General features: G+C 43.3%; 1 protein-coding gene across 4 annotated transcripts; it reads right to left on the bottom strand.

Annotated features, from left to right (window-relative positions):
• Window positions 1–2,388: 2,388 nt before the first annotated feature.
• LOC110493458 (neuronal-specific septin-3) lies at window positions 2,389–26,344 on the bottom strand. Of its 4 annotated transcripts, XM_090204504.1 has the most exons (11): window positions 25,602–25,750; window positions 25,191–25,304; window positions 9,066–9,329; window positions 8,711–8,839; window positions 8,156–8,237; window positions 7,730–7,867; window positions 6,778–6,895; window positions 5,287–5,382; window positions 4,779–4,875; window positions 4,520–4,571; window positions 2,389–4,345 (listed from the first exon to the last, which is right to left on the bottom strand). In XM_090204504.1, exons 2-11 carry the CDS (start codon window positions 25,192–25,194, stop codon window positions 4,216–4,218), a joined length of 1,110 nt encoding a protein of 369 aa, XP_090060630.1. In that variant the 5' UTR covers window positions 25,195–25,304; window positions 25,602–25,750; the 3' UTR covers window positions 2,389–4,215. The 4 variants fall into 4 exon arrangements, with proteins under 4 accessions (XP_090060630.1, XP_021423411.3, XP_021423414.1 ...); XM_021567736.3 differs by lacking the exons at window positions 25,191–25,304; window positions 25,602–25,750 and adding an exon at window positions 26,000–26,344; XM_021567739.3 differs by lacking the exon at window positions 25,191–25,304 and having other exon boundaries at window positions 25,602–25,771.
• Between the last annotated feature and the right edge of the window lie 840 nt (window positions 26,345–27,184).

Genomic DNA, 27,184 nt, shown 5'->3' with positions numbered 1-27,184 from the left:
GAATTCCCCAGGGCAGCTGTCTAGGCCCCTTTACTTTTTCAATCTTTACTAATGGCGTGCCACTGGCTTTGAGTAAAGTCAATGTGTCTATGTATACTGATAATTCAACACTATACACTTCAACTACTACAGCGACTGAATTTACTGCAACACTTAACAAAGGGGTGCAGTTAGTTTCAGAATGGGTGGCAATGAATAGGTTAGTCCTAAATATTTCAAAAACTAAAAGCATTATATTTGGGACAAATCATTCACTAAACTCTAAACCTCAACTAAATCTTGTATTGAATAATGTGGAAATTGAGCGAGTTGAGCAAGTTGGGGTGACTAAACTGCTTGGAGTAACCCTGGATTGTAAACTTTGGATTGTAAAACATATTGATACCACAGTAGCTAAGATGGGGAGAAGTCTGTCCATAATAAAGCGCAGCTATGCCTTCTTAACAGCACTATCAACAAGGCAGGTCCTACAGAAACTAGTTTTGTCGCACCTGGACTACTGTTCAGTCGTGTGTTCAGTCGTAAGGCTGTTACGTTACAGCCTTATTCTAAAATGTTTTTTTTTAAATCCTCATCAATCTAGGTATATGCAATACCCCATAATGACAATGTGAAAACAGGTTTTACGAAATGTTTGCAAATGTATTAAAAATAAGAAACAGAAATTTCTTATTTACATGTATTCAGACCCTTTGCTATGAGACTCGAAATTGAGCTCAGGTGCATCCTGTTTCCATTTAGATTTTTCTTCAACTTGATTGGAGTCCACCTGTGGTACATTTGGAAAGGCACACACCTGTCCATATGTGATCCCACAGTTGACAGTGCATGTCAGAGCAAATACCAAGCCATGAGGTCAAAGGAAAACGAGACAGGATTGTGTCGAGGCACAGAGCTGGGGAAGGGTACCAAAATACTTCTGAAGCATTGAAGGTCGCCAAGAACACAGTGACCTACATAATTCTTAAATGGAAGAAGTTTGAAACCACCAAGGCTCTTTCTAGAGCTGGCTGCCTGGCCAAACTGAGCAAATCGGGGGAGAAGGGCCTTGGTCAGGGAGGTGACCAAGAACCTAATGGTCACTCTGACAGAGCTCCAGAGTTCCGAAGTGGAGATGGAAGAGCCTGCTAGAAGGACAACCATCTCTGCAGCACTCCACCAATCAGGCCTTATGGTAGCGTGGCCAGATAGAAACCACTCCTCAGTAAAAGGCATATGACAGCTCACTTGGAGTTTGCCAAAAGACACCTAAAGGACTCTCAGACAATGAGAAGCAAGATTCTCTGGTCTGATGAAACCAAGATTGAAATCTTTGGCCTGAATACCAAGCGTTACATCTGGAGGAAACCTGGCACCATCCCTACAGTGAAGCATGGTGGTGGCAGCATCATGCTGTGGGGATGTTTTTCAGCGGCAGAGACTGGGAGTCAGGATTGAGGGAAAGATAAACGTAGCAAAGTACAGAGATCCTCGATGAAAACCTGCTCCAGAGCGCTCAGAACCTCAGACTGGGCCGAAGGTTTAAACTTTCAACAGGACAACGACCCCAAGCACACAGACAAGACTATGCAGCGGTAGCTTCTGGACAAGTCTTGAGTAGCCCATCCAGAGCCCGGACTTGAACCCGATCTAACATCTCTGGAGAGACCTGAAAATAGCTGTGCAGCAACGCTCCCAGTCCAACCTGACAAAGCTTGAGAAGATCTGCAGAGAAAGGGAGAAACGCACCAAATACAGGTGTGCCAAACTTGTAGTGTGCTACCCAAGACTAAAGGCTGTGATCACTGCCAAAGGTGCTCAACAAAGTACTGAGTATTGGGTCTGAATACTTATGTAAATGTAATATTTCAGTTTTGTATTTTTAATAGGTTAGAAAAAAATCTGAAAACCTGTTTTTCCTTTGTTATTATGGGCTATTGTGTGTACCCCCAAATATTATACGTTTTAGAATAAGGCTATAAAGTAACAAAATGTGAAAAAAGTAAAGGGGTCTGAATACTTTCCGAATGCACTGAATGGAGTAAAAGGTACATTATTTTCTTTAGGAATGTAGTAGAGTAAAAGGAAAAGTTGTAAAAAAATATAAATAGTAAAGTACAGATACCCCCCAAAAATACTTAAGAAGTACTTTAAAGTAGTTTTACTTCAGTACTCTACACCACTGATTAATTTACAAGCATAATTGTCTCCATAGTTCCTGGGAGGGGGAAATGTACCCATTTGTGATTCATACATTGAAATTGTATTGAAACAGGAGGACCAGTAGGGAGCACCCTTCCCTCTCTGTATGTAAATACAAAATGTACGGTATTTCCAAATGTGAACTATTGTCAAGTCGAGATAATAAAGAATGAATTAAGATAAGAAAATGAGTCAATACACTACTCAAGAGATGGCAAAAGTATTTTTTATTAAATAAACAATAAATTACTATAAATAATACATGAATATATAAATAATGAATGCAATACTGAAATGACATCTCAGCATATCAGAACAACTTTGAAGAAAAATGGCTTTTAAATGAAACGATAACAGGAAATTCACAGCCAAAGGTTTCACTGCTGTTTTTAAGAGATGTGGAATGATTTGAGTTACTGGAGTTTTAGTGATGCATTGTTATTCGCGGTTGGTTGATGTACACACCACGTTCAAAAATGGTTAATGTATTGAAATGACTGTGCATTGATATGCGAGCTGGGGATATCCTTAAATGAAAATGACAGAAGGACTAGGAGAGACGTTTCCTGACATGCACACATAAAAACATTGTATGGAAACAAGAGTGAGAATAGTTTTTTTGTATTATTTAAATTGTTCCTTGAAAAAAGGTCTTCACTAATACCACACTAATGATATACAACTACACATTTCCAGACGTTAGACACCAAATTGAGTCACTTCTCACTCACACACACATACAAACACACACACGCTGTATGATTGTATAAAAATTTAGCAGGGAAACCCCTTTCAGGATACAGTTTAGGTCAAAAGTGAATTGTTTGATAAATATAGTGAAACTTAATTGCTTGTAGGCTACTTCTGGAATACCTGTGCTCTATCGAAGGGCGATTTCCATAAGAAACCTTGGTAAACATTACCATGTCATAACTGATCGATTTGGAATGATTACTCTGGTAATGGAGGATTTGTTGTAAACATGTACTAGGCATGGGTCACCAGATGAAGTGGAGGGAGTGAATAGGAGGGAGGGAAGTAAACTATAGAGATAGATACAGGACTAAAAAGAGACATCTATCTAAGTCTATGAGTAAACCATTTCCGGTCACAGGGTGAGTATGCGCAGGGAAGCGCTGCCCTCGTGTGGCAGAGAGAAGGAAAGCCGGCATTAAAGCATTAAAGGGAATTGGCACGTCACTTTGACATCAGAGCATTCAAAAAAGCCCACAAAAGTTGTGAATGGCAAATACTGTGAATTTCAGACTGTGATTTCTATATTTTGTACAAAAGTGACAAAATAGCTATATTGTAAATAAATAAAGCCCTTTGTCAATTTAAATATACGTTACATTGCTTTCGTGGAAGTTGAGGTGCTCATTTACCAGCCCCATCATAAAGTATTTCAGCTCAAAATCTATTTTTATGGTGGCAGCTACATAACATACTGTATACTTACAGGGCAAGGATGAGTAGAGCACAAGGTGAGCGGAAAAAGGAAATAATTTTTTTATGAATAAAGGGAATTCCATCGAATTTGAAGTACTTCATTTGATTCATTCCCTTCAATCCCAAAATGCATTGGGTTGCAGATGTAGCTGGGGGTGGCAGATGGGGTCTTCCTGCGGGGGGCGGCGGATGGGTTCTTCCTGGGGCATACATCTACAAATCTACATTATAACAAAAATAACTAAATACATTTGCAGTGGCGGTCACTATTTATTGCGCCGTTGCAAAATGCATTCGGGGGAAACACTGGGGTTGGCCTTGTTTTGGATTGCAGGATCAAAGGTTAACCCCAGGTGTAACTGGGATGTGAGTGTGGGTGGTTTAGGACGATGGGCGGAGGAAAGGGAGACGTAGGACGTGTTTTGGAATGAAAGCTCTCCTAACATGATATTTTGACAATGAATTCCACATCTATAATGTTCTCCAAAGCATGCAGTGATGCTCATATCACAACATAGAATTGTCTATCAATATCTTTTGATCTCTCTGTTTATCTCTCTCTTTCCTTAATCCCTAGTCCTAAATTTAAAGGTTGCTCTCTTGAGTGTTGTTGGCCGAGATGGGGTGCAGACCTCCGTTGTCGTTGAGTCTCCTGGCACGGTAGGTTTCATAGTGGATGTTGTGGGTGACTTCCTTCAGGTCCTGGAGGTGAGACCTGGGAGGGAGAGTGGAGAGAGGGCGGGCATTAGCTGATAGCTACATACAGTTGGATTTGGTCACTAAAGTCAACTTCAAAGCCGTAAGAGACTCATCTGTAATTGTATTGTAAGAATAGGAAAGCTATAAAGCATTAGTAAAAGATAGATCAATGTACGATTGATTGCTTTACCTGATGAGGAAATCTCGTAGCAGAGCAAATTCGCAGTGATTGGGATTTTCAACTGCAACAAAATACAAGAAAGAACCCATTTGGCATAAAAAAAAATCTGAATCACATTTGCTTCACATGTCTAAGCCTGGGCCCAACTACAGTATAACAACCTCCATAAATCCATTCCCTCTGCCTCTCTGAGGAAAAAGGTCAACATAATACGCTTGGCATTAATATAGGACCTAATTAATTATATTGAGGTTATAAATAAACCTACCTTCTACCACACCCCAGGCTGTCTTCCTCCCCAGAACCCGTTTGCCGTTCACTTGGAACTCCTTGTCGCTGCCCACCACTGCAAAGGGCATGGCCTCCTGTGAACAGATTTGTTTAAACAGGGTTCAATTGGACGAGGAAAACATAAGAAATGTACGAATCCCGTGCAATAGACAGAGTCAGCAGTTATTCTTCTTCTGAGGAGGGGTGTCAAAAAGAGAGCTAAAATGACAAAGAACCAGAAAGGTAGAATAAGAGAAATAGTCTGATATTCATATGAAATGAATTTCAATATTTGAATTGCCTAACCATTTTGGCAATCGCTATTTTGCATGCTCATACCATTGAGGCATGGGAGAAAAAGAGGGAGAGGTACAGATTTATCTCGTGTTCACATTATTCCAATTGAGAGGAAAAGTATTAGAGAGACATAATCAATTGAAGTGATTGAGTCCTTTACAGTAGGATGTAAGGTCGTGGATTTCAAAAATTGGAACAGAGGCCCTTACCCTAATCTTGTCATTTTCATTCTTATCCTCCATATCATCATCAAACTCATTCTGCGGGTAGTACTCAATCCCATGCGTCTCCAGCTCCTTCCTCACCTAAGAGATGAAGAGGAGGCAGAGGTTACATATCCTAATGTGCACTAGAATAATGTGTTCCCTCATGACTTGGTTATCCATAACAAGTTCTACCATGACTTCAATCTAGACCAGGGATATTCAACCTGGGGTCCGCGGCCCCTAGTCCAGCTGGGGTTCCGCGAAAATATAGATACCAAAGAGCTCCAAAGAGCTCTATTTTCATGTCACCCAACAAATCTAAACACCTAGAGTTTACTCACTAGCATTGGTACTTGGATTGGAACTGGTGCTTAAGACAGATGACATGTGCTGGATTTGGTGTCTAAAAAATAATGCATAAGCAGAAAAGAACCCCATACCCACTGTAAAATATGGTGGAAGATCTTTAATGTTATGGGGCTATTTTGCTTCCACTGGTCCTGGGGCCCTTGTTAAGGTCAACAGCATCATTAACTTTACCCAGTTCCGGGATATTTTTGCCAAAAACATCAAAATCCACAAAGAAATGGTTAATTGGCCACAAAATCATAATTTTGCAATGGCAACCTCAGTCTCCGGACTTGAAACCCATTCAAAACCTGTGGTTTGAATTGAAGAGGGCAGTCCATAAGCGCAGACAAAGGAAATCAAGGATTCGGGAGTATTCTATATAGAGGAATGGTCTAAGATCCCTTCCAATGTATAAAACATTTTAGAAAAAGGTTCAGTGCCATTACCCTCACAAGGTGAGGAATTAAAAAGTACTGAAAACAGGGGAGTCAATCATTTTGACATTTTGAGAAAAAAAGTATTACTTTCAAATTTTTGCTAATCTTTAACAAGGGTATAAATAATTTCAGACCCCACTGTATGTATATATATATATATATATATATATATATATATATATATATATATATATATATAGATAGATAGATAGATTGATATATAGATATAGATAGATAGATAGATAGATAGATAGATAGATAGATAGATAGATAATATATATATATATATATTGTACTTTCAGAATTGTTTGGCGAGCTACTCATTGGTGGGCTGTGAGCTACTGGTAGCTCACGATTGGAGACCCCTGTTTTACACTCTTCCAATTATAATGTGGGGATGTCAAAATAATGAAAAACTATCAACCAAATCTATTCATTTTAAAATGTTGATTACTTCTTGCCATTATCATTCACCTGATGATACACATTGTTTTGCTATGATGGAGGTCCCTGGGTTGCTGGTTTGCCTTGGCTGGGGTCCCTGGTTGAAGACCCCTGATCTAGACTGTAGTTACACATAAACAGTATCATCCATAAAGGTCTCTCTGATACATGGCTGTTGTCTCCTTTGATGCCATAGAAGTCAACAGCCATGTACAGTATTAGGGTTCATCGAGGTCAAGGGTCAAGGTCTCTCATCCCTCACCCTGTGTTTGAACTCATTCTTCTCGTCAGGGGTCATGGTGTCAGACTTGGCAATGACGGGGATGATGTTCACCACACGACTTAGGTGCTTCATAAACTCAATGTCTAGCTGTCGAAGACTGAGAGAGAGAAAGAGACAAAGAGAGACATTACCTTGTCAGCTGGGATAGAAACAATTAGCAATCTTTACAGCAGGGCTGGCAAAACCCCGTCTTTTCAGAACAGTTCTATGTCTGTCTCCTGACTTTAGGACAGATTCAGGCTCATTGAACAACAGTTCTGTCCCTGATCGAGGTCCTTGGGTGTAGGTGACAGCACAGAAAACATTCCGTTAACAGAAAACATCCCGTTAACAGAAAACATCCCGTTAACAGAAAACATCCCGTTAACAGAAAACATCCCGTTCACAGAAAACATCCCGTTAACAGAAAACATCCCGTTAACAGAAAACATCCCGTTCACAGAAAACATCCCGTTCACAGAAAACATCCCGTTAACAGAAAACATCCCGTTCACAGAAAACATCCCGTTCACAGAAAACATCCCGTTAACAGAAAACATCCCGTTAGTCGCAATGATCAACGCAAGAAAAAGACCATGGCACACAGAAGACTAACTGTTTATGTAAAGAGCAATTTCACAGTTCAGATGAGTTGGCTTCATCTGTTGGAGCGAACCATGTTGCCTGGTTGTGTTGTGATGGAGCTCAAGAATGTGTTTAGATCTCAAATGAAATGTCAGTACAGCTGGAAGTAAACTCATTAGAAATGAGAGAGAGAACTGAGAGAGAGTCTGCGTGTGTGCGTGAGCTTCCACGCATGAGTGCACGCGTAAACGCCAATCAGATGTCAATGAGAGATACCAGGAAGTGGCTGTAACTCGTGCATACATTTGAGTATGTTTTAAATTAGGACATTTCTATTTCTGAATCACATGATTTATTTTTAACTCACGAGTGTCCAGTTGGGGAGATAAAGTAGAGGCAGCAGTGAACTCTGGTGTCAGGGATTCGCTTCTTTCGGGCAATATTGACCTCTTCCTTCAGGAACTTCTCATATTGCTCGTTGATGTACTTGGAGATGGGATCCCAGCTGCAGATGGATGGAACATGGTGGGTGTTAGGAATATACAGTATAAATACACACAAAACCGTTATAGCCGTGGTGGGTAGTTGGGTACGGTCAGGATAAGGAGAATGTACAGTATGTAAAAAATATTTTATAGTTTGGCAGTTCTATTCCTATCTGAATCATATGCACGGTTGAATCTAAATCCTACGCATGCCATTGTGCTTAACTAATTGAAAAATGTAGTGACCCCAAACAAAACATAGACTGTGTGTAAGCGCACAATAATGAACATTCTTCCCACATGCTCACCAGTTTTCATTGTTGATCTGATCACCAAAACCCGGTGTGTCGATTACTGTCAACTTCATCTTCACTCCGCCCTCCTCGATCACTGCAACATTCAATTACCACATTCAATACAACATTCACACATGAAGTACTTTTGCCAAAATCAGGTGACAAAAAGTTAAACACGCAACCAGTCAATAAATGATATGTACGTTTTTTCCTTGTCTCGTAGATGGGGATTTCTCTTTGATGTCAGTGAGGATGACAAATGTGCAACGATGCAGAAATAAAGCTAGCAGTACAGTGTTTTTGGCCAGACAGTCTGCCTCTGTGTCTGTCTGGAATGCCATGTGGGCTGCACGTGCCAGCTGTGCCAGTCTAAGACAAATATCAATAGTAGAAGATACATACATACTCACACACAAACACGCACGCACGCACACACTCTATCCCTCTCTCTTGCTTACACACACACTCTATCCCCCTCTCTCTTGCTCACACACACACACACTCTATCCCTCTCTCTCTTGCTCACACACACACACACACATAGAGCTTAGAGGAAATGTCTCTCACCGTGGGACACAGCCTTGATCTCCACTGTCTTGGGGATCTTATGCTCGCCGCCCCATCCTGAGCTCCACCTGCTGACCTGGGACTTGAACAGCGTGTTCACCAGCGTTGACTTCCCCAGCCCGCTGTGACCTGAGAGAGAGAGAGAGAGAGAGAGAGAGTTAGTGGAGGGAGAGCATGGTGTGAGGCATGATGTTGTTGAGGAAGAGAGACAGAACAAGGGAGAGGCATGACTTAATTTCATGTTTCATGTCTCTGTGTTTGCTAGCACACCATGGGTTCACGTACTCTTCTGAAAGACACTAAATTTATCAATCATACCAGACACAAACAGAAGAGGCTGTCCTTCCTTACTTACCCACTATCATAATATTGAAGTCGAAACCAGCCTTCATGGTCTTCTTCCTCATCTGCTCGATGATGGTGTCAATCCCAATGTATCCCAGCAACGTGGATCCACTGCCAGAGTGTCCCAACCCTGGAACTCGATCAACCCCGACCCCGCCACCTAGCCCTGATGGTCCATGGGGTGCTGTGGGGGATGGTGCTGCCACATGAGGGGGCTTGGCAGGGACAGCAGGTTTGGGTCTCACTTCAGGGGGAACAATGGACTCTGACATGTCTGGAGGGTAAAATATGCTTTTATTAGGCCTATTTCATTGGGCTATATACTGTACAGTACCTTCAGAAATTATTCATACCCCTTGACTTTTTCCACATATCGTTGTGTTACAGCCTGAATTTAAAGGGATTCAATTGAGATGTTGTGTCACTGGCCTACACCTAATATCCCATTATATCAAAGTGGAATTATGTTTTTAGACATGCTTATACATTTATTAAAAATGAAAAGCTGAAATGTCTTGAGTCAATAAGTAATCAACCCCTTTGTTGCGGCATGCTTAAATAAGTTCTGTAGTAAAAATATACTTAACTAGTCATATAATAAGTTGCATGGACTCACTCTGTCTGCAATAATAGTGTTTAACATTAATTTTGAATGACTACCTCATCTCTGTACTCTACACATTCAATTATCTGTAAGGTGCCTCAGTCAGGCAGTGATGGTGAATTAATACACCCAGGCACAGCAAAGACACAGGCATTCTTTCTAACTCAGTTGCCGGAAAGGAAGGAAACCTCTCAGGAATATCACCATGAGGCCAATGGTGACTTTAAAACAGTTACAGAGTTTAATCGCTGTGATTAGAGGTCGACCAATTAATCGGAATGGCCAATTAATTAGGGCCGATTTCAAGTTTTCATAATAATCAGATATCGGTATTTTTGGGCGTCGATTTTGCAGATTATTTTTTTTATACCTTTATTTAACTAGGCAAGTCAGTTAAGAACACATTCTTATTTTCAATGACGCCCTAGGAACGGTGGGTTAACTGCCTTGTTCAGGGGCAGAACGACAGATTTTCACCTTGTCAGCTCGTGGGAACCAATCTTGCAACCTTACGGTTACTAGTCCAACGCTATAACCACCTGCCTCTTGTTGCACTCCACAAGGAGACTGCCTGTTACGCGAATGCAGTAGAAGCCAAGGTAAGTTGCTAGCTAGCATTAAACTTATCTTATAAAAAACAATCAATCAATCATAATCACTAGTTAACTACACATGGTTGATGATATTACTAGTTTATCTAGCCTGTCCTGCATTGCATATAATCGATGCAACGCTCGGGGATGATTTAACAAAAGCACATTTGCGAAAAAAGCACTGTGGTTGGACGACTGTACCTAACCATAAACACCAATGCCTTTCTTAAAATCAATACACAGAAGTATATATTTTTAAACCTGCATATTTAGCTAAAAGAAATCCAGGTTAGCAGGCAATATTAACCAGGTGAAATTGTGTCATTTCTCTGGTGTTCATTGCATGCAGAGTAAGGGTATATGCAACAGTTTGGGCAGCCTGGCTCATTGCGAACTAATTTGCCAGAATATTACGTAATTATGACATAACATTGAAGGTTGTGCAATGTAACAAGAATATTTAGACTTAGGGATGCCACCCGTTAGATAAAATACCAAACGGTTCCGTATTTCACTAAAATAATAAACGTTTTGTTTTCGAAATGATAGTTTCCGGATTCGACCATATTAATGACCAAAGGCTCGTATTTCTGTGTGTTATAACTAAGTCTATGATTTGATAGAACAGTCTGACTGAGCAGCAGCAGGCTCGTAAGCATTCATTCAAACAGCACTTTTGTGCGTTTTGCCAGCAGCTCTTTGCAAGCACAGCGCTGTTTATGACTTCAAGCCTATCAGCCTAATGGCTGGTGTAACTGATGTGAAATGGCTAGCTAGTTAGCGGGCTGAGCGCTAATACCATTTCAAAAGTCACTCGCTCTGAGACTTGGAGTAGTTATTCCCCTTGCTCTGCAAGGACCGACTTTTGTGGAGCGATGGGTAACGCTGCTTCGAGTGTGGCTGTTGTCGATGTGTTCCTGGTTCGAGCCCAAGGAGGGGCGAGGAGACGAACGGAAGCTATACTGTTACACTGGCAATACTATAGTGCCTATAAGAACATCCAATAGTCAAATGTATATGAAATACAAATGGTATAGAGAAATAGTCCTATAATTCCTACAATAACTACAACCTAAAACCTCTTACCTTGGAATATTGAAGTCTCATGTTAAAAGGAACTACCAACTTTCATATGTTCTCATGTTCTGAGCAAGGAACTCAAACGTTAGCTTTTTCACATGGCACATATTGCACTTTTACTTCTCCAACACTTTGTTTTTGCATTTTTTAAACCAAATTGAACATGTTTCATTATTTATTTGAGGCTAAATTGACTTTTATTGATGTATTATATTAAGTTAAAATAAGTGTACATTCAGTATTGTTGTAATTGTCATTATTACAAATAAATATTTTTTTGTCATCCAATAATCAGTATCGGCGTTGAAAAATCATAATCGGTCGACCTCTAGCTGTGATATGAGAAAACTGAGGATGGATCAACAACATTGTAGTCACTCCACAATACTAACCTAAATGATAGTGAAAAGAAATTCACTTTATTTCCTGAATACAAAGCATTATGTTTGGGGCAAATCCAACACAACACATCACTGAGTTCCACTCTATATTTTTAAGCTGTCACGCCCTGACCTTAGAGATCCTTTTTGTGTCTCTATTTTGGTGAGTTGGGGTGGGCATTCTATGTTTTGTGTTTCTATGATTTTTTATTTCAATGTTTTGGTCGGTTATGGTTCTCAATCAGGCACAGCTGTCTATCGTTGTCTCTGATTGGGAACCATACTTAGGTACCCTTTTTCCCACCTGTGTTTGTGGGAAGTTGACTTTGTTTGATGGCACATAGCCTTAAGCTTCACGGTTGTTTTGTATTGTTTATTGTTTTGTCGGCATCATTTCTTAAATAAAGTAAGATGTAAGCTCACCGCGCTGCACCTTGGTCCTCATCCTTCAACAGCCGTGACAGAAATTCCCACCTCCAAAGGACCAAGCAGCGTTGTAAAGAGGACTCCTGGACATGGGAGGAGATCCTGAATGGTAAGGGACCCTGGAGGCAGGCTGGGGAGTATCGCTGTCCACGGGAGGAACTGGAGGCAGCTAAGGCGGAGAGGCAACATTATGAGGGAGCACGGCTGGCATGGAAGCCCGAGAAGGCATCCCCCCCCAAAAAATGTTTGGGGGGCACACAGGGAGTGTGGCTGAGTCAGGTTGGAGACCTGAGCCAACTCCCCGTGCTCACTGTGGCGAGCATGTGACTGGGCAGGCCCCGTGCTATGGGGTGATGCGCACTGTGTCGAGGCTGAGCATTCACAGGCCGGTGTGCTCGGAGCCAGCATCCCGCATGTGCCAGGTGGAAGCAGGCATCCAGCCAGAACGGGTGGAGCCAGGTCTGCGCTCGAGCCCGCCAGTGCGCCTCCACGGCCCAGTGTATCCGGTGCCTCGGCCAAGGAAGAGGCCTCCTGTATGTTTCCCCAGCCTGGTGAGTCCTGTGTCTGCTCCCAGAACCAGGTCTCCTGTATGTCTCCCCAGCCTGGTGAGTCCTGTGCCTGCGCCCAGCATGGAGCCTCCAGAGACGGCCTCCAGCCCGGTCCCTCCAGGGTCGCCCTCTAGTCCGGAGCCCCCAGCGACGACGGTCGCCAGTCCGGAGCCTCCAGCGACGACGGTCACCAGTCCGGAGCCTCCAACGACGACGGTCGCCAGTCTCTATTTTGGTTTGGTCAGGGCGTGAGTTGGGGTGGGCATTTTATGTTTTGTGTTTCTATGATTTTCTATTTCTATGTTTTGGCCGGGTATGGTTCTCAGGGACAGCTGATTGGGAACCATACTTAGGTACCCTTTTTCCCACCTGTGTTTGTGGGAAGTTGACTTTGTTTGATGGCACATAGCCTTAAGCTTCACGTGTTGTTTTGTATTGTTTATTGTTTTGTCGGCGTCATTTCTTAAATTAAGTAAGATGTACTTGTGCTCACCACGAGGCACCTTGGTCCTCATCCTTCAATAAGCAAGATGGTGGCTGCATCATGTTATCGGTATGCTTGTCATCTGTCACACCCTGATCTGTTTCACCTGTCTTTATGATTGTCTCCAACCCCCTCCAGGTGTCGCCCATCTTCCCCATTATTGTTGTTGCCAGTTCGTTTTGTTCATTCAGACCTACCAGCATTTTTACCCTTGCTCTTGTCCTGTCTATAGTGCATGTTTCCTAGCTTTTTGCTTGCGACACCATGTCCTCCCAATGGGCCACCATTGGGAGGCATGAGGAACTGCTTCATGGCTGAACGAAGCAGTTCCTCAAACTGCTGGCTGAATGCCATGACTGGGCATCAGACATTTTGCTGGAGCAATTCCGCAGGTTGTCTGGGAGGCAGCCTACCATGGTGGTAACCCCACAGCCCCTTAGTAACCCAGCTGCTAGCAGCGCCGTCTCATCGGTCACTCCACCTTCTCGGGAGCCCCGGAATGCTTCAATGGAGAGCCGAGCACCTGTTGGGCATTTCTAGCTCAGTGTGCCCTCGCTTTCGAGCTTCAGCCCTCCTCCTTCCCCTTGGATCTCATCACGCTGATGTCCGGGAGGGCTCTCATCTGGGTTACTGCTGTATGGGAACAGCAGCCGGCCCTATGCGTTAGTCTAGAGGGGTTTGTGGAAGGATATGAAGAAGGTTTTTTACGCCCCGTTCTCTGGGAGAGAAGCTGCCCAGAAGCTGATTCAGCTTCGGCAGGACTCCCGCAGTGTGGCAGATTATGCGGGGGATTTCCGCACGTTGGCAGCGGAGAGTGCTTGAAATCAGGAAGCACTGTTCGATATGTTCCTGCATGGTGTCTCTGAGGAGGTCAAGGACGAGATTGCAGCTCGGGAGTTACCTACAGATCTCGATTCCCTCAATGCTTTGACCATCCGAATCAATGGACGACTACTGGAACGACAGAGGCAGAGGAAATTCAACTTTGCTCACACGTCCAGGGATTCCACCTTGCCTCCGAGTCACCCGCAGAGTGAACCCAAGGATTAGGTAGAGCTGGGCTATCGCCAGCTTGTCTGTATTGCGGGACTCTTGGTCATTTTGTGTCCTCTTGTCCTTTAAAAAAGAACAGGCTCACTGGTAGGAGTGAGTAGTCTGGTGGGATATATGGAGAACTTTCCTGCCTCCCTTGCTCACACCCTTTTTCATGTCATTCTGCTGTGGGGAAACCAGTCTAAATCTCTATGGGTCCTCATTAACTCTTTTTGGACGCTACCCTGGCTTCCGAGCTGAACATCCACTCCCATGGACGTTAGAGCGCTAGACGGGCGCTTTATAGGCCAGGTCACTCATATTACCACTCCCATCAACCTACAGGTGTCAGGGAATCACAGCAAGACTATTCAAATCCTGCTCATCAAGTCCCCTCAGATTTCCATGGTTTTGGGATTCTCCTGGTTTCAGCGACACAATCCCCTGATCAACTGGTCTACTGGTGCCATCATGGGCTGGAGTCTGTTCTGGTCATTTATGAACATTTGAACATCTTGGCCATGTTCTGTTATAATCTCCACCCGGCACAGCCAGAAGAGGACTGGCCATCCCACATATGCTCTCTCTAATTCTCTCTTTCTTTCTCTCTCTCGGAGGACCTGAGCCCTAGGACCATGCCCCAGGAATACCTGACATGATGACTCCTTGCTGTCCCCAGTCCACCTGACTGTGCTGCTGCTCCAGTTTCAACTGTTCTGCCTTATTATTATTCGACCATGCTGGTCACTTATGAACATTTGAACATCTCCACCCGGCACAGCCAGAAGATGACTGGCCACCCCACATAGCCTGGTTCCTCTCTAGGTTTCTTCCTAGGTTTTGGCCTTTCTAGGGAGTTTTTCCTAGCCACCGTGCTTCTACACCTGCATTGCTTGCTGTTTGGGGTTTTAGGCTGGGTTTCTGTACAGCACTTTGAGATATCAGCTGATGTACGAAGGGCTATATAAATAAATGTGATTTGATTTGATTTGAAGTCAGCGCAACATGCCCCGGGATGTCTTCCTGGGAGCTTGAAAGGTACCCCAGACATCTCCACCATTCCCGCGGAGTACAAGGACCTTCGGGAGGTGTTCAACAAGGCTCGGGACACTTCGCTTCCACCGCACCGACCATATGACTGCGGGATTGACCTTCTCACTAACACCACTGCTCCCCGGGGACGACTGTACTCGCTGTCGGGCCCAGAGACCAAGCCTATGGACACCTACATTGGAGACTCCCTAACTGCATGATTTATATGTCCTTCGTGCTCTCCCGCCGGCACAGGGTTCTTCTTTGTCGAGAAGAGGGACAATAGCCTGCGCCTGTGCATCGACTATCGGGGACTCAATGACATAACGGTGAAGAACCGCTACCCGCTACCACTCATCTCTTCGGCCTTCGAGCCGCTCCAGGGACCCACCGTGTTTTCTAAACTGGATCTACAGAACGCCTACCACCTGGTGCTGATACGGAAGGGGGATGAGTGGAAGACTGCCTTCAACACGGCCAGCGGCCCTTACGAGTATTTGTTCATGCCATTTGGCCTCACCAACGACCCTGCTGTGTTCCAGACTCTGGTAAATGATGTTCTCCGCGACATGTTGAACCAGTTCATCTTTGTCTACATTGATGACATCCTCATCTTCTCCCGCTCCCCCCAAGAACATGTGCTCCACGTCCGATAGGTTCTTCAATACCTCCTGGAAAACCAGTTGTTTGTTAAGGCAGAGAAATGCGAGATCCATCACTCCACCATCCCCTTTCTGGGGTACATCATCTCTGCTGGGAGTGTTCAGATGGATCCCAGGAAGGTGAGGGAGGTGGTGGATTGGCCCCACCCTTAGTCCAGGGTGCAGCTACCACATTTCCTGGGGTTCGCCAACGTCTATCACCAGGGTTACAGCACCCTGGTTTCCCCCCTGTCAGCACTCACCTCTCCCAAGGTTCTGTTCACATGGTCCCCTGCTGCTGACCGGGCGTTCCGGGACTTCAAATACCGCTTCACCACTGCTCCCATCCTGGATCATCCTGACCCTTCCCGTCAGTTTGTGGTGGAGGCCGATGTGTCTGATGTAGGAGTGGGGGTGGTCCTGTCCCAGCGTTCTGCCCTGGACCTGAAGCTACATCCCTGTGCCTTATTCTCCCATCACTTCAACACACGGAGAAAAACTACGATGTGGGAAATAGTGAGCTTCTCGCAGTGAAGATAGCGTTGGAGGAATGGAAGCACTGGCTGGAAGGAGCGGAACACCCGTTCATCGTATGGACCGACCACAAAAATCTGGAGTATCTCCCCGCACCGCCAAATGCCTCAACTCCAGGCAAGCTATAAAGGGGCCCTGCTGTTCACACGGTTCAACTTCTCCCTTTCATATCGGCCAGGATCCAAGAATGTCAAGCCAGATGCACTGTCTCGCCGTTATAGCCCCACGGCTATTACCCCGGAGCCTGAGACTATCCTTCCCACCTCGTGCCTGGCAACGGCTCACAGCTGGAGAATAGGGAAACAGGTCCGGGAGGTGCATCGTTCCCAGCCGAAGGAGGTCGGCATACCTTCTGCCCAGAAGTTTGGAGAGGCCGGTCGGCCATCCTCAAGACCACCTCCAGGTATCGACGACAAGCGGATCGCCACCGGACCCTGGCTCCCCGGTATCATCTCGGGCAGAAAGTATGGCTGTCCACCTGGGATCTGCCCCTCCGGGTGGAATCCTGCAATCTCTTCCCCCGGTTTATCGGCCCATTTCCTATCTCCAAAATCATTAGCCTCTCTGCTGTTCATCTTCTGTTGCCCCGGACCCTTCGTATACATCCTACCTTTCATGTGTCCAGAATTAAACAGCCCTTTGTCTCCTGTTTTTCCCCTTACTACTGTCTTGTCCATAGTGCCTATTTCCTAGTTTTCCCAGTTTTGACCTTTCTGCCTGCCTGACTGACTCTAAGCCTACCGTCCCGTACCTTTGTCCCACTACTCTGGTTTACGACATGAAATGTTCCTGAGTGGCAGTTTTGACTTAAAGCGGCTTGAAAATCTATGGCAAGACTTGAAAATGGCTTGAAGATTTAAAAAAAAGTATAATGTGCAATTAGAGGTCGACCGATTATGATTTTTCAAAGCCGATACCGATACTGATTGGAGAACCAAAAAAAGCTGATACTGATAGATATATATATATATTTGTAATAATGACAATTACAACAATACTGAATGAACAATTAACACTTTTATTTTAACTTAAAATACATAAATAAAATCTATTTAGTTTCAAATCAATAATGCAAAAAGTGTTGGAGAAGAAAGTAAAAGTGCAATATGTGCCATGTAAAAAGCTAACGTCTAAATTCCTTGCTCAGAACCTATGAAAGCTGGTGGTTCAATATTCCCAGTTCTTCAATATTCCCAGTTAAGAAGTTTTAGGTTGTAATTATAGGAATTATGACGTGTCGACTATTTCTCTTTATACCATATGTATTTCATATACCTTTAACTATTGGATGTTCTTATAGGCACTGCCAGCCTAATCTCAGGAGTTGATAGGCTTGAAGTCATAAACAGCGCTGTGCTTCAAGCATTGTGAAGAGCTGCTGGCAAACGCAGTAAAGTTTGAATGAATGCTTACAAGCCTGCTGCTGCCTACCACCGCATATCAAATTTTAGACTTAATTATAATATAATAAACACAGAAATGTGGGCCTTTGGTCATAATTTGGTCAAATCCGGAAACTATCTGTCACGTTCTGACCTTTTGTTATGTTTTTGTTTTAGTACGGTCAGGGCGTGAGTTGGGTGGGTTGTCTATGTTAGTTGTTCTATGATTTGCTATTTCTGTGTTTGGCCTGGTATGGTTCTCAATCAGAGGCAGCTGTCAATCGTTGTCCCTGATTGAGAACCATATTTAGGGAGCCTGTTTTCTGTTAGTGTTTCGTGGGTGATTATTTTCTGTTTTCCGTTGTGTGTCTGCACCAGCCAGAACTGTTTTCGGTCGTTTCTCTTTGTTATCTTGTTATTTCTGTGTTCATTATAATAAATATGGACACATACCACGCTGCACCTTGGTCCTCACCTTCTTCCACCATCGACGACTGTTACAGAATCACCCACCACCAAAGGACCAAGCAGCGTGGTAACGGGCAGCGGCCGAAAGCGCAAGACTCCTGGACATGGGAGGAAATTTTGGACGGCAAGGGACCCTGGGCACAGGCTGGAGAATATCGCCGCCCCAAGGCAGAGCTGGAGGCAGGGAAAGCCGAGAGGCGGTGGTGTGAGGAGGCAGCACAGCAGCGCGGTTGGAAGCCCGAGAGGCAGCCCCAAAAATGTATTGGGGGAGGCACACGGGGAGTGTGGCAAAGTCAGGTAGGAGACCTGCGCCAACTCCCCGTGCTTACCGTGGAGGGAGAGGGACCGGGCAGGCACCGTGTTATGCCGTGAGGCGCACGGTGTCCCCGGTGCACAGGCATAGCCCGGTGCGATACATAGCAGCGCCTCGTATCGGCCGGGCTAGAGTGGGCATCAAGCCAGGTGCCATGAAGCAGGCTCAGCGCATCTGGTCTCCAGTGCGTCTCCTCGGGCCGGGGTACATGGCACCAGCCTTATGCATGGTGTCCCCGGTTCGCCAGCACAGCCCAGTGCGGGCTATTTCACCTTGCCGCACTGGCCTGGCTACGGGGAGCATTCAACCAGGTAAGGTTGGGCAGGCTCGGTGCTCGAGAGCTCCAGTGCGCCTTCACGGTCCGGTCTATCCGGTGCCACCTCCACGCACCAGCCCTCCGGTGGCAGCCCACCGCACCAGGCTGTCTCTCCGTCTCCTTCCTACAGGTGCTCCCACCTGCTCAGCGCTGTCAGTCTTCCTCCTGCTCAGCGCTGCCAGAGTCGTCCGTCTGTCCTGAGCTGCCAGAGTCGCCCGTCTGTCCTGAGCTGCCAGAGTCGCCCGTCTGTCTTGAGCTGCCAGAGTCGCCCGTCTGTCCTGAGCTGCCAGAGTCGCCCGTCTGTCATGAGCTGCCAGAGTCGCCTGTCTGTCCTGAGCTGCCAGAGTCACCCGTCTGTCCTGAGCTGCCAGAGTCGCCCGTCTGTCCTGAGCTGCCAGAGCCGTCAGTCAGCCAGGAGCTGCCAGAATCGCCCTTCACTCCGGAGCTGCCGTAATCTCCCGCCTGTCCGCTGCTGCCGGAATCTCCCGTCCATTTGGGACCCTTAGCTTGGGTCCCCAGTCCGAGGTCGGCGGCGAGGGTCGCCGCTCTTAAGAGGCCACGGAGGCGGGCTAAGAGACGGACAAGTACTATGGTGGAGTGGGGTCCACGTCCCGCGCCAGAGCCGACACCGTGGACAGACACCCACCCAGACCCCCCCCTATAGGTTCAGGTTTTGCGGCCGGAGTCCGCATCTTTTTTGGGGGTTACACTATCATCTTCGAAAACAAAATGTTTATTATTTCAGTGAAATACGGAACCGTTCCGTATATTATCAAACGGGTGACAACCCTAAGTCTAAATATTGCTGTTACATTGCACAACCTTCAATATTATGTCATAATTATGTACAATTCTGGCAAATTAGTTCGCAACGAGCCAGGCAGCCCAAACTGTTGCATTTACCCTGACTTTGCTTGCATTGAACGCAAGAGAAGTGACACAATTTCCCTAGTTAATATTGCCTGCTAACATGAATTTCTTTGAACTAAATATGCAGGTTTAAAAAATATATACTTCTGTGTATTGATTTTAAGAAAGGCATTGGTGTTTATGGTTAGGTACATTGGTGCAATGACAGTGCTTTATTTGCGAATGCGTTTGTTAAATCATCACCCATTTGGCGAAGTAGGCTTTGATTCGATGATAAATTAAAAGCCACCGCATTGATTATATGCAACGCAGGACTAGCTAGTTAGTCTAGTAATATCATCAACCCTGTGTAGTTAACTAGTGATTATGTCAAGATTGATTGTTTTTTATAAGATAAGTTTAATGCTAGCTAGCAACTTACCTTGGCTCCTTGCTTCACTCGCGTAACAGTTTCCTCGTGAATTGCAATGTAATCGGCCATAATCGGCATACCGATTGTTATGTAAGCATGAGATCGGCCCTAATTAATTGGCCATGCCGATTAATCGGTCAGCCTCTAGTGCAAATATTGTGAAATCCAGGAGTGCAAAGCTCTTAGGGACTTACCCAGAAAGACTCACAGCTATAATCGCTCCCAAAGGTGATTCTAACACTCAGGGGTGTGAATAATTACATAAATTAGATATTTATTTAATTTTCAATACATTTGCAAACATTTTGAAAGACATATTTTTACTTTGTCAATATGGGGTGTTGTGTGTAGATGAGTGAGATTTAAAAAATATTTAATCAATTTTGAATTTAGACTGTAACACAATAGAATGTGGAATAAATAAACAGGTATGGCAAATTTCTGAAGGCACTGTAAAGAGAATGATACCTGTAGTAGACTGGTTTACCACAGTAAATAGTGCACTACTGTACAACAGATGGCGATGAAAACAGACATATGGCTATGCATGCGCAATTTGAGCCTAGGACACTACAGGGCATACAAATTTAGCTGCTTCTGTGTATGAGTATGAGATCATCCATAAGCCTTGACATACAATACCAGTCAAAAGCTTGGACACACCTACTCATTCAAGGGTTTTTCTTTATTTTTTACTATTTTCTACATTGTAGAAAAATTGTGAAGACATCAAAACTATGAAATAACACATATGGAATCATGTAGTAACCAAAAAAGTGTTCAACAAATTAAAATATAATTTAGATGTTTATTCTTCAAAGTAACCACCCTTTTCCTTGATGACAGCTTTGCACACTTAGCATTCTCTCAACCAGATTCACCTGGAATGCTTTTCCAACAGTCTTGATGGAGTTCCCACATATGCTGAGCACTTGTTGGCTGCTTTTCCTTCACTCTGCGGTCCAACTCATCCCAAGCCATCTCAATTGGGTTGAGGTCGATGATTGTGGAGGCCAGGTCCTCTGATGCAACACTCCATCCCTCTCCTTCTTGGTCAAAGAGCACTTAAACAGCCTGGAGTTGTATTGGTCCATTGTCCTTTAAAAAAAACAATGATAGTCCCACTAAGTGCAAACCACACATGCAGAGATCATCCGTTCACCTACTCTGCATCTCACAAAGACACAGCAGATGGAACAAAAAGTCTCAAATTTGGACTCATCAGACTAAAGGACAGATTTCCACCGGTCTAATGTCCATTGCTCTTGTTTCTTGGCCCAAACAAGTCTCTTCTTATTATTGGTGTCTTTAGTAGTTGTTTCTTTGCAGCAATTCAACCATGAAGGTCCTCATGAGAGCCCGTTTAATCATAGCGCTTGATGGTTTTTGCGACTGCACTTGAAGAAACTTTAAAAGTTTTTGAGATTTTTCGGATTGACTGACCTTCATGTTTTAAAGTAATGATAAACTGTAATTTCTCTTTGCTGTTATTGCCATGACATGGACTTGGTCTTCTACCAAATAGGGCTATCTTCTAGAGGTCGACCAATTATGATTTTTCAACGCCGATACCGATTATTGGAGGACCAAAAAAAGCTGATACCGATTAATCGGCCAATTTTTTTAAATCTATATATTTGTAATAATGACAATTACAACAATACTGAACGAAAACTTTTATTTTAACTTAATACATAAATAAAAATACATTTAGTCTCCAATAAATAATGAAACAAAATAATGCAAAAACAGAGTGTTGGAGAAGAAAGTAAAAATGCAATATGTGCCATGTAAAAAAGATAACGTTTAAGTTCCTTGCTCAGAACATGAGAACATATGAAAGCTGGTGGTTCCTTTTAACATGATTCTTCAATATTCCCAGTTAAGAAGATTTAGGTTGTAGTTATTTTAGGAATTATAGGACGATTTCTCTCTATATCATTTGTATTTCATATACCTTTGACTATTGGATGTTCTTATAGGCACTATAGTATTGCCAGCCTAATCTTGGGAGGTGATAGGCTTGAAGTCATAAACAGTGCTGTGCTTCAAGCATTGCGAAGAGCTGCTGGCAAATACAGGAAAGTGCTGTTTGAATGAATGCTTACGAGCCTGCTGCTGCGTACCACCGCTCAGTCAGACTGCTCTATCAAATATCAAATCATAGACTTAACTATAATAAACACGCAGAAATACAAGCCTAAGGTCATTAATATGGTCAACTCCGGAAACTATCATTTTGAATACAAAACGTTTATTCTTTCAGTGAAATACGGAACCTTTCCGTATTTTATCAAACGAGTGGCGGCATCCATAAGTCTAAATATTGCTGTTACATTGCACAACCTTTATTGTTATGTCATATTTATGTTAAAATTCTGGCAAATTAATTACAGTTAATATTGCCTGCTAACATGAATTTCTTTTAACTAAATATGCAGGTTTAAAAAATATACTTGTGTATTGACTTTAAGAAAGGCATTGATGTTTATGGTTGGGTACAATGGTGCAACAACAGTGATATTTTTGCAAATGCGCTTGTTAAATCATCACACGTTTGGCGAAGTAGGCTGTGATTTGATGATAAATTAACAGGCACCGCAGGACAAGCTAGTTAAACTAGCAATATCATCAACCATGTGTAGTTAACTAGTGATTATGTTAAGATTGATTGTTTTTTATAAGATAAGTTTAATGCTAGCTAGCAACTTACCTTGGCTCCTTGCTGCACTCGCGTAACAGGTGTTCAGCCTGCCACGCAGTCTCCTCCTGGAGTGCAATGTAATCGGCCATAATCAGCATCCAAAAATGCAGATTACCCATTTTTATGAAAACTTGAAATCGGCCCTAATTAATCGGCCATGCTGATTAATCGGTCGACCTCTACCATCTTCTGTATACTACCCTACCTTGTCACAACACAACTGATTGGCTCAAACGCATTAAGGAAAGAAATTCCACAAATTAACTTTTAACAAGGCACACCTGTTAATTATCTGCTAAATTGTAATTATTCGCCTACCTCCTCATGCCTTTTGCACACAAGGTATACAGACTCTTTCTTTTTTTCTACTGTGTTATTGACTTGTTTATTGTTTACTCTATGTGCAACTCTGTGTTGTTGTCTGTTCACACTGCTATGCTTTATCTTGGCAAAGTCGCAGTTGTAAACTAGCCTACCTGGTTAAATGAAGGTGAAATAAAAAAAATACAAATAAAAATTGAAATGTATTCCAGGTGACTACCTCATGAAGCTGGTTGAGAGAATGCCAAGAGTGTGCAAAGCTTTCATCAAGTCAAAGGGTGGTTACTTTGAAGAATCTCAAATATATAATCTATTGTTTAACACTTTTTTTGTTACTACATGATTACATATGTGTTATTTCATGGTTTTGATGTCTTCATTATTATTCTACAGTGTAGAAAATAGTAAAAATAAAGAAAAACCCTGGAATGAGTAGGTGTGTTCAAACTTTTGACTGGTACTGTAGATCACAGGTCAGAAAAGCCGAGTCTGTCAGTTGAATTTAGAGCATCAATGAATAACCATATTCTGTCGCTTGCTGTCTCTCTTGCTCACACACACACACACACACACACACACACACACACACACACACACAAACATAGTCTGCACATCAAACAGGCATACACAACATCAAATAGGCTTCTGACAGATTATGCAAAGCCTGCTCAAAATTTGGAGTTGTATCACAAATGATAGCTAGATCTACACAAAATAATACACAAATACATATTTGGCCTCTCTACTAAGCTCCCCCTATGTCATTTCACCTGGTATAACCTCTCTTTTTTGTCATAAATCATATCTCAAATTTAAATCTAAATTCCCTGGCTGAATGTGTGGTCTGTCATCCCATCAAAGAGACTACAATGATGATGTTAGAGCGTCCACGTTGTATCTTTGTGTGATTTCTGATGGCGACAATTAGGGCCATATTTCCCACTGTACTCCGCAAACTGAGGAGGGTTCATTTACGTTTTAACGTCGTTTCTACGGTCTGATTGAAGCCTAGCCAGATCAATCCACATTTCGCTAGCTTGATCATAAATATCCTGAACAATAACCCCGATCATGTTTAACCTCACAAGCTACACGATAACAGCTGATTACCTACATCCCAAAACATGTTTAACCAACCCATTGTCCCGGCTCCATCCATGCTGGATAAATGATGCTAAGTTAGCTAGCTAACGTTAGGTATGCTAGCTGTCCGCATTCGTCTGCTGTGATGTTGAATGTTGCGCGACTTACCGATTCCTGTTAATAGATTCAATTTCCAAAATAGTTTTGTTCCGCGCTAGTGAAAATTTCGACTAGTCTTTCAACCCAATGCTCAAGAATAAACGATGGATGTCCAACATAGAAAGGCAAAGATGTAGGAAACGGGTCGTGTGATTTGTCTGAGTACCTCTTTCCCTCCGTCCCTCTCTGGCCCTCTCTCTCTAGTCGAGAGCCCCCCCTTTTGTTACCAAGGCGACAAGATGAGAGAGAGGTGATGCAGAACGCATGCTCAAACAGAACCTTGCCCCTAGGCAACCTTTTTGGCATCACCTGAGTATTTTTTGTCATTTTTGCACAACCAATCAGTATTTGATTAGACCAAATTGTAATTGACAAAAATCTATAAAAAATCTGCATGAAAAATATATTGATCCATGTAGCCTATTTATCGAGATTAGTCATGTCTCATGTTTCATCATTTCTTTAATTTGCATTTTGGTAACTTCAATTCATGACTGACAATTCTCATGAAATGCTTAGTAGCAAGTCTGTATACATGAATGATAAAAAAATATATAATTGTTGTGTGCAAACTAAAAAGCAACAACCAAACAACATTTAATTGGTATTGTATAATTCACTGTAGGCCTAACCAGGGTTGGTTACTTTCTAAATGTAAACCGTTACTAGTTATTTGTCCAAAATTGTAATCCGTAAAGTAACTGTTTGATTACCCAAAGTGTAGTCTGATTACTTTTGGATTAGCCTACTTACCCATTAAGAGGCATTAGAAGAAGAGAAAAGGATCCTGTGTCATCTTAGTGGTCTCTGACTTGTGGTCAGACTCTCTCAGGTGGAACAAACCTAAACTTTCGCCTTTTTTAAATGCTGAAAGGTATTATAATGTATTTCTTCTGCTAACATCCTTTCTGAATTTAAAAGTAATCCAAGAAGTAATTATGTTTTTTTCAAAAGTATCTGTAATTTGATTACAATATTTTTGCTGGTAACGTAACTGATTACAGTTACAGTTTTTCCCTTCAGATTACATGTAATCAGTTACTCCCCAGCCCTGGGCCTAACTACAACATTCCATATTTCAAAATGCATTGAATCAGTCACAGCACACCACAAAATTGAAAGGAGAAGCATTTGCATCCAATGATCAAATAGTACCATACTCACATATATGGCGTTTTGTTGTTAGCTCTTAGGTTCTCGCACTGCTGTCTTTTGTGTTCATGTTGTCTAAGTTTGTTTGTTCTCTCTAGTCTACATGTTGTGCAGACTTTTTGCGTTGTGTCATGTGTCACTCACTTTACCCCACTGTTCCCCCAAACTTGGTTTTATCACACAGTTTTTGCATGTCTGTTACTCTTCTGATAAGGAGCCATGTCTCAAATTCCCTCCAGTGCCTTCTCTGACCCCCCTCCTCTCTCTCTCTCTCTCTCTTTCTCTCTCTCGTCCTGACTTTCAGAGTAATATGTTAAGTCTGAATAAAGAGAAATTATAACCAACAAATCCGATTTTGTTTACACTACCATGTGCATGGCCTTCATTGAAACTTTTTCCTCATTACTCACCCATTGACAAATACACTCGAGGAGGTGTGGTGATGTCATCATGTAATTGCTCTGCCTCTTCATCAACAAACGTCATGCTTGAAAGAGGGTGATCCAATTCATGTGATGGTGAGATACCCATCTCTCCTGGTATGTAGCAGTCTATACCCTGGCTCTGGGGTTGGGATGGTTGCTCAGCGACCTCTGTTGAATCTGGGCCAACCTGTGGTGTTTTGTGCTGCTCGTTGCGCTCCATGGACAGGGGCCAGTGCACAGTCCATTCTTCGGAGGAATATTCTGGTGGGTTTATATTGGGCCTCTCATGGTCAGGTGGTGGAGGTGGGCCTGTTTGGGTGGGTTCTAGATGAACTGGCCTTAGTTCTTTGACTCCTTTGTGATTTCCGTCGTTGTTCTTCACCATTCGTAAAGCCGATTGGACAGGATGTAAAATAGGTTTCTGTGATTGGCTGAACATTTTGGGAACGCTTCCACTGTGCAGCACACATTCATCTAGATTGAGTTTGGTGGATTCTGTAACTTGACCACTATTGATATTTTGGCAATGGTCCAAATCCAAGCCCTGTCCATGTTTAATAGTTGATCTCTCAGGGGCCTCTGACAGGGTAGAGGGTGTGAGGGAGGCCCCCTGTGTCAGAGGTACCACCAGACATGTCTGGGAGTTGTCGCTGTTTGACCTTTTAACCCCAGACTGAAGGGCTTCCTGTTTCTGACTGACTTCTAAAAGACACCTACCTATCAAAATGCTGCTATTTGACTGGTTAGATTGATTCCGTTTCCTCTCAACGGTTTGTGTATCGGTCGGTAGACTTTGACACTGAGGTCTAGTCCAGAATTTGGGTCTTTGGAGGTTCTTGTATTTTCTACTAGGGCTGGCTTTTGCTAAAGGTTGAAATGCAGCATCTAAGATTGTCTTTGTAGACTCTTCCAGATGAGACTCTTTGGTGGTAAAGTCCTTTATGAATGTTGCTCCCTTCTTTGCCCAAGGGTTGAGGTCATAGCTGCTTCTTTTGACTTCTGTAACTGCTGCAGATGTTGATCGACTTAGGTGTTCTTTCCAAGATGGTGTCTTGGGAGGCATAGGAGGAGAAGCACTTTTACAGCATTCCTTTTGACTGAAAGGTAGTCGACCAGCATATACGCTGGCAGCCTGAGACTGAAGTCCCTTCTGAAGATGTCCAATGTGTT

This window comes from Oncorhynchus mykiss, chromosome 17, assembly GCF_057628025.1.
Source record: "Oncorhynchus mykiss isolate SJ-2025 chromosome 17, ASM5762802v1, whole genome shotgun sequence".
Lineage (NCBI taxonomy): Eukaryota > Metazoa > Chordata > Actinopteri > Salmoniformes > Salmonidae > Oncorhynchus > Oncorhynchus mykiss.
This window is presented reverse-complemented; position numbering and strand designations above follow the sequence as displayed.

Coding starts and splice junctions, on each gene's coding strand:
- LOC110493458 (XM_021567736.3), bottom strand. CDS start 26,234: ATGGAGCGCAACGAGCAGCACAAAACACCACAGGTTGGCCCAGATTCA. Junction 5,383..6,777: donor AGAATGAGTTCAAACACAGG/GTGAGGGATGAG, acceptor TTCATCTCTTAG/GTGAGGAAGGAGCTGGAGAC. Junction 4,876..5,286: donor ATGAAAATGACAAGATTAGG/GTAAGGGCCTCT, acceptor ATCTGTTCACAG/GAGGCCATGCCCTTTGCAGT.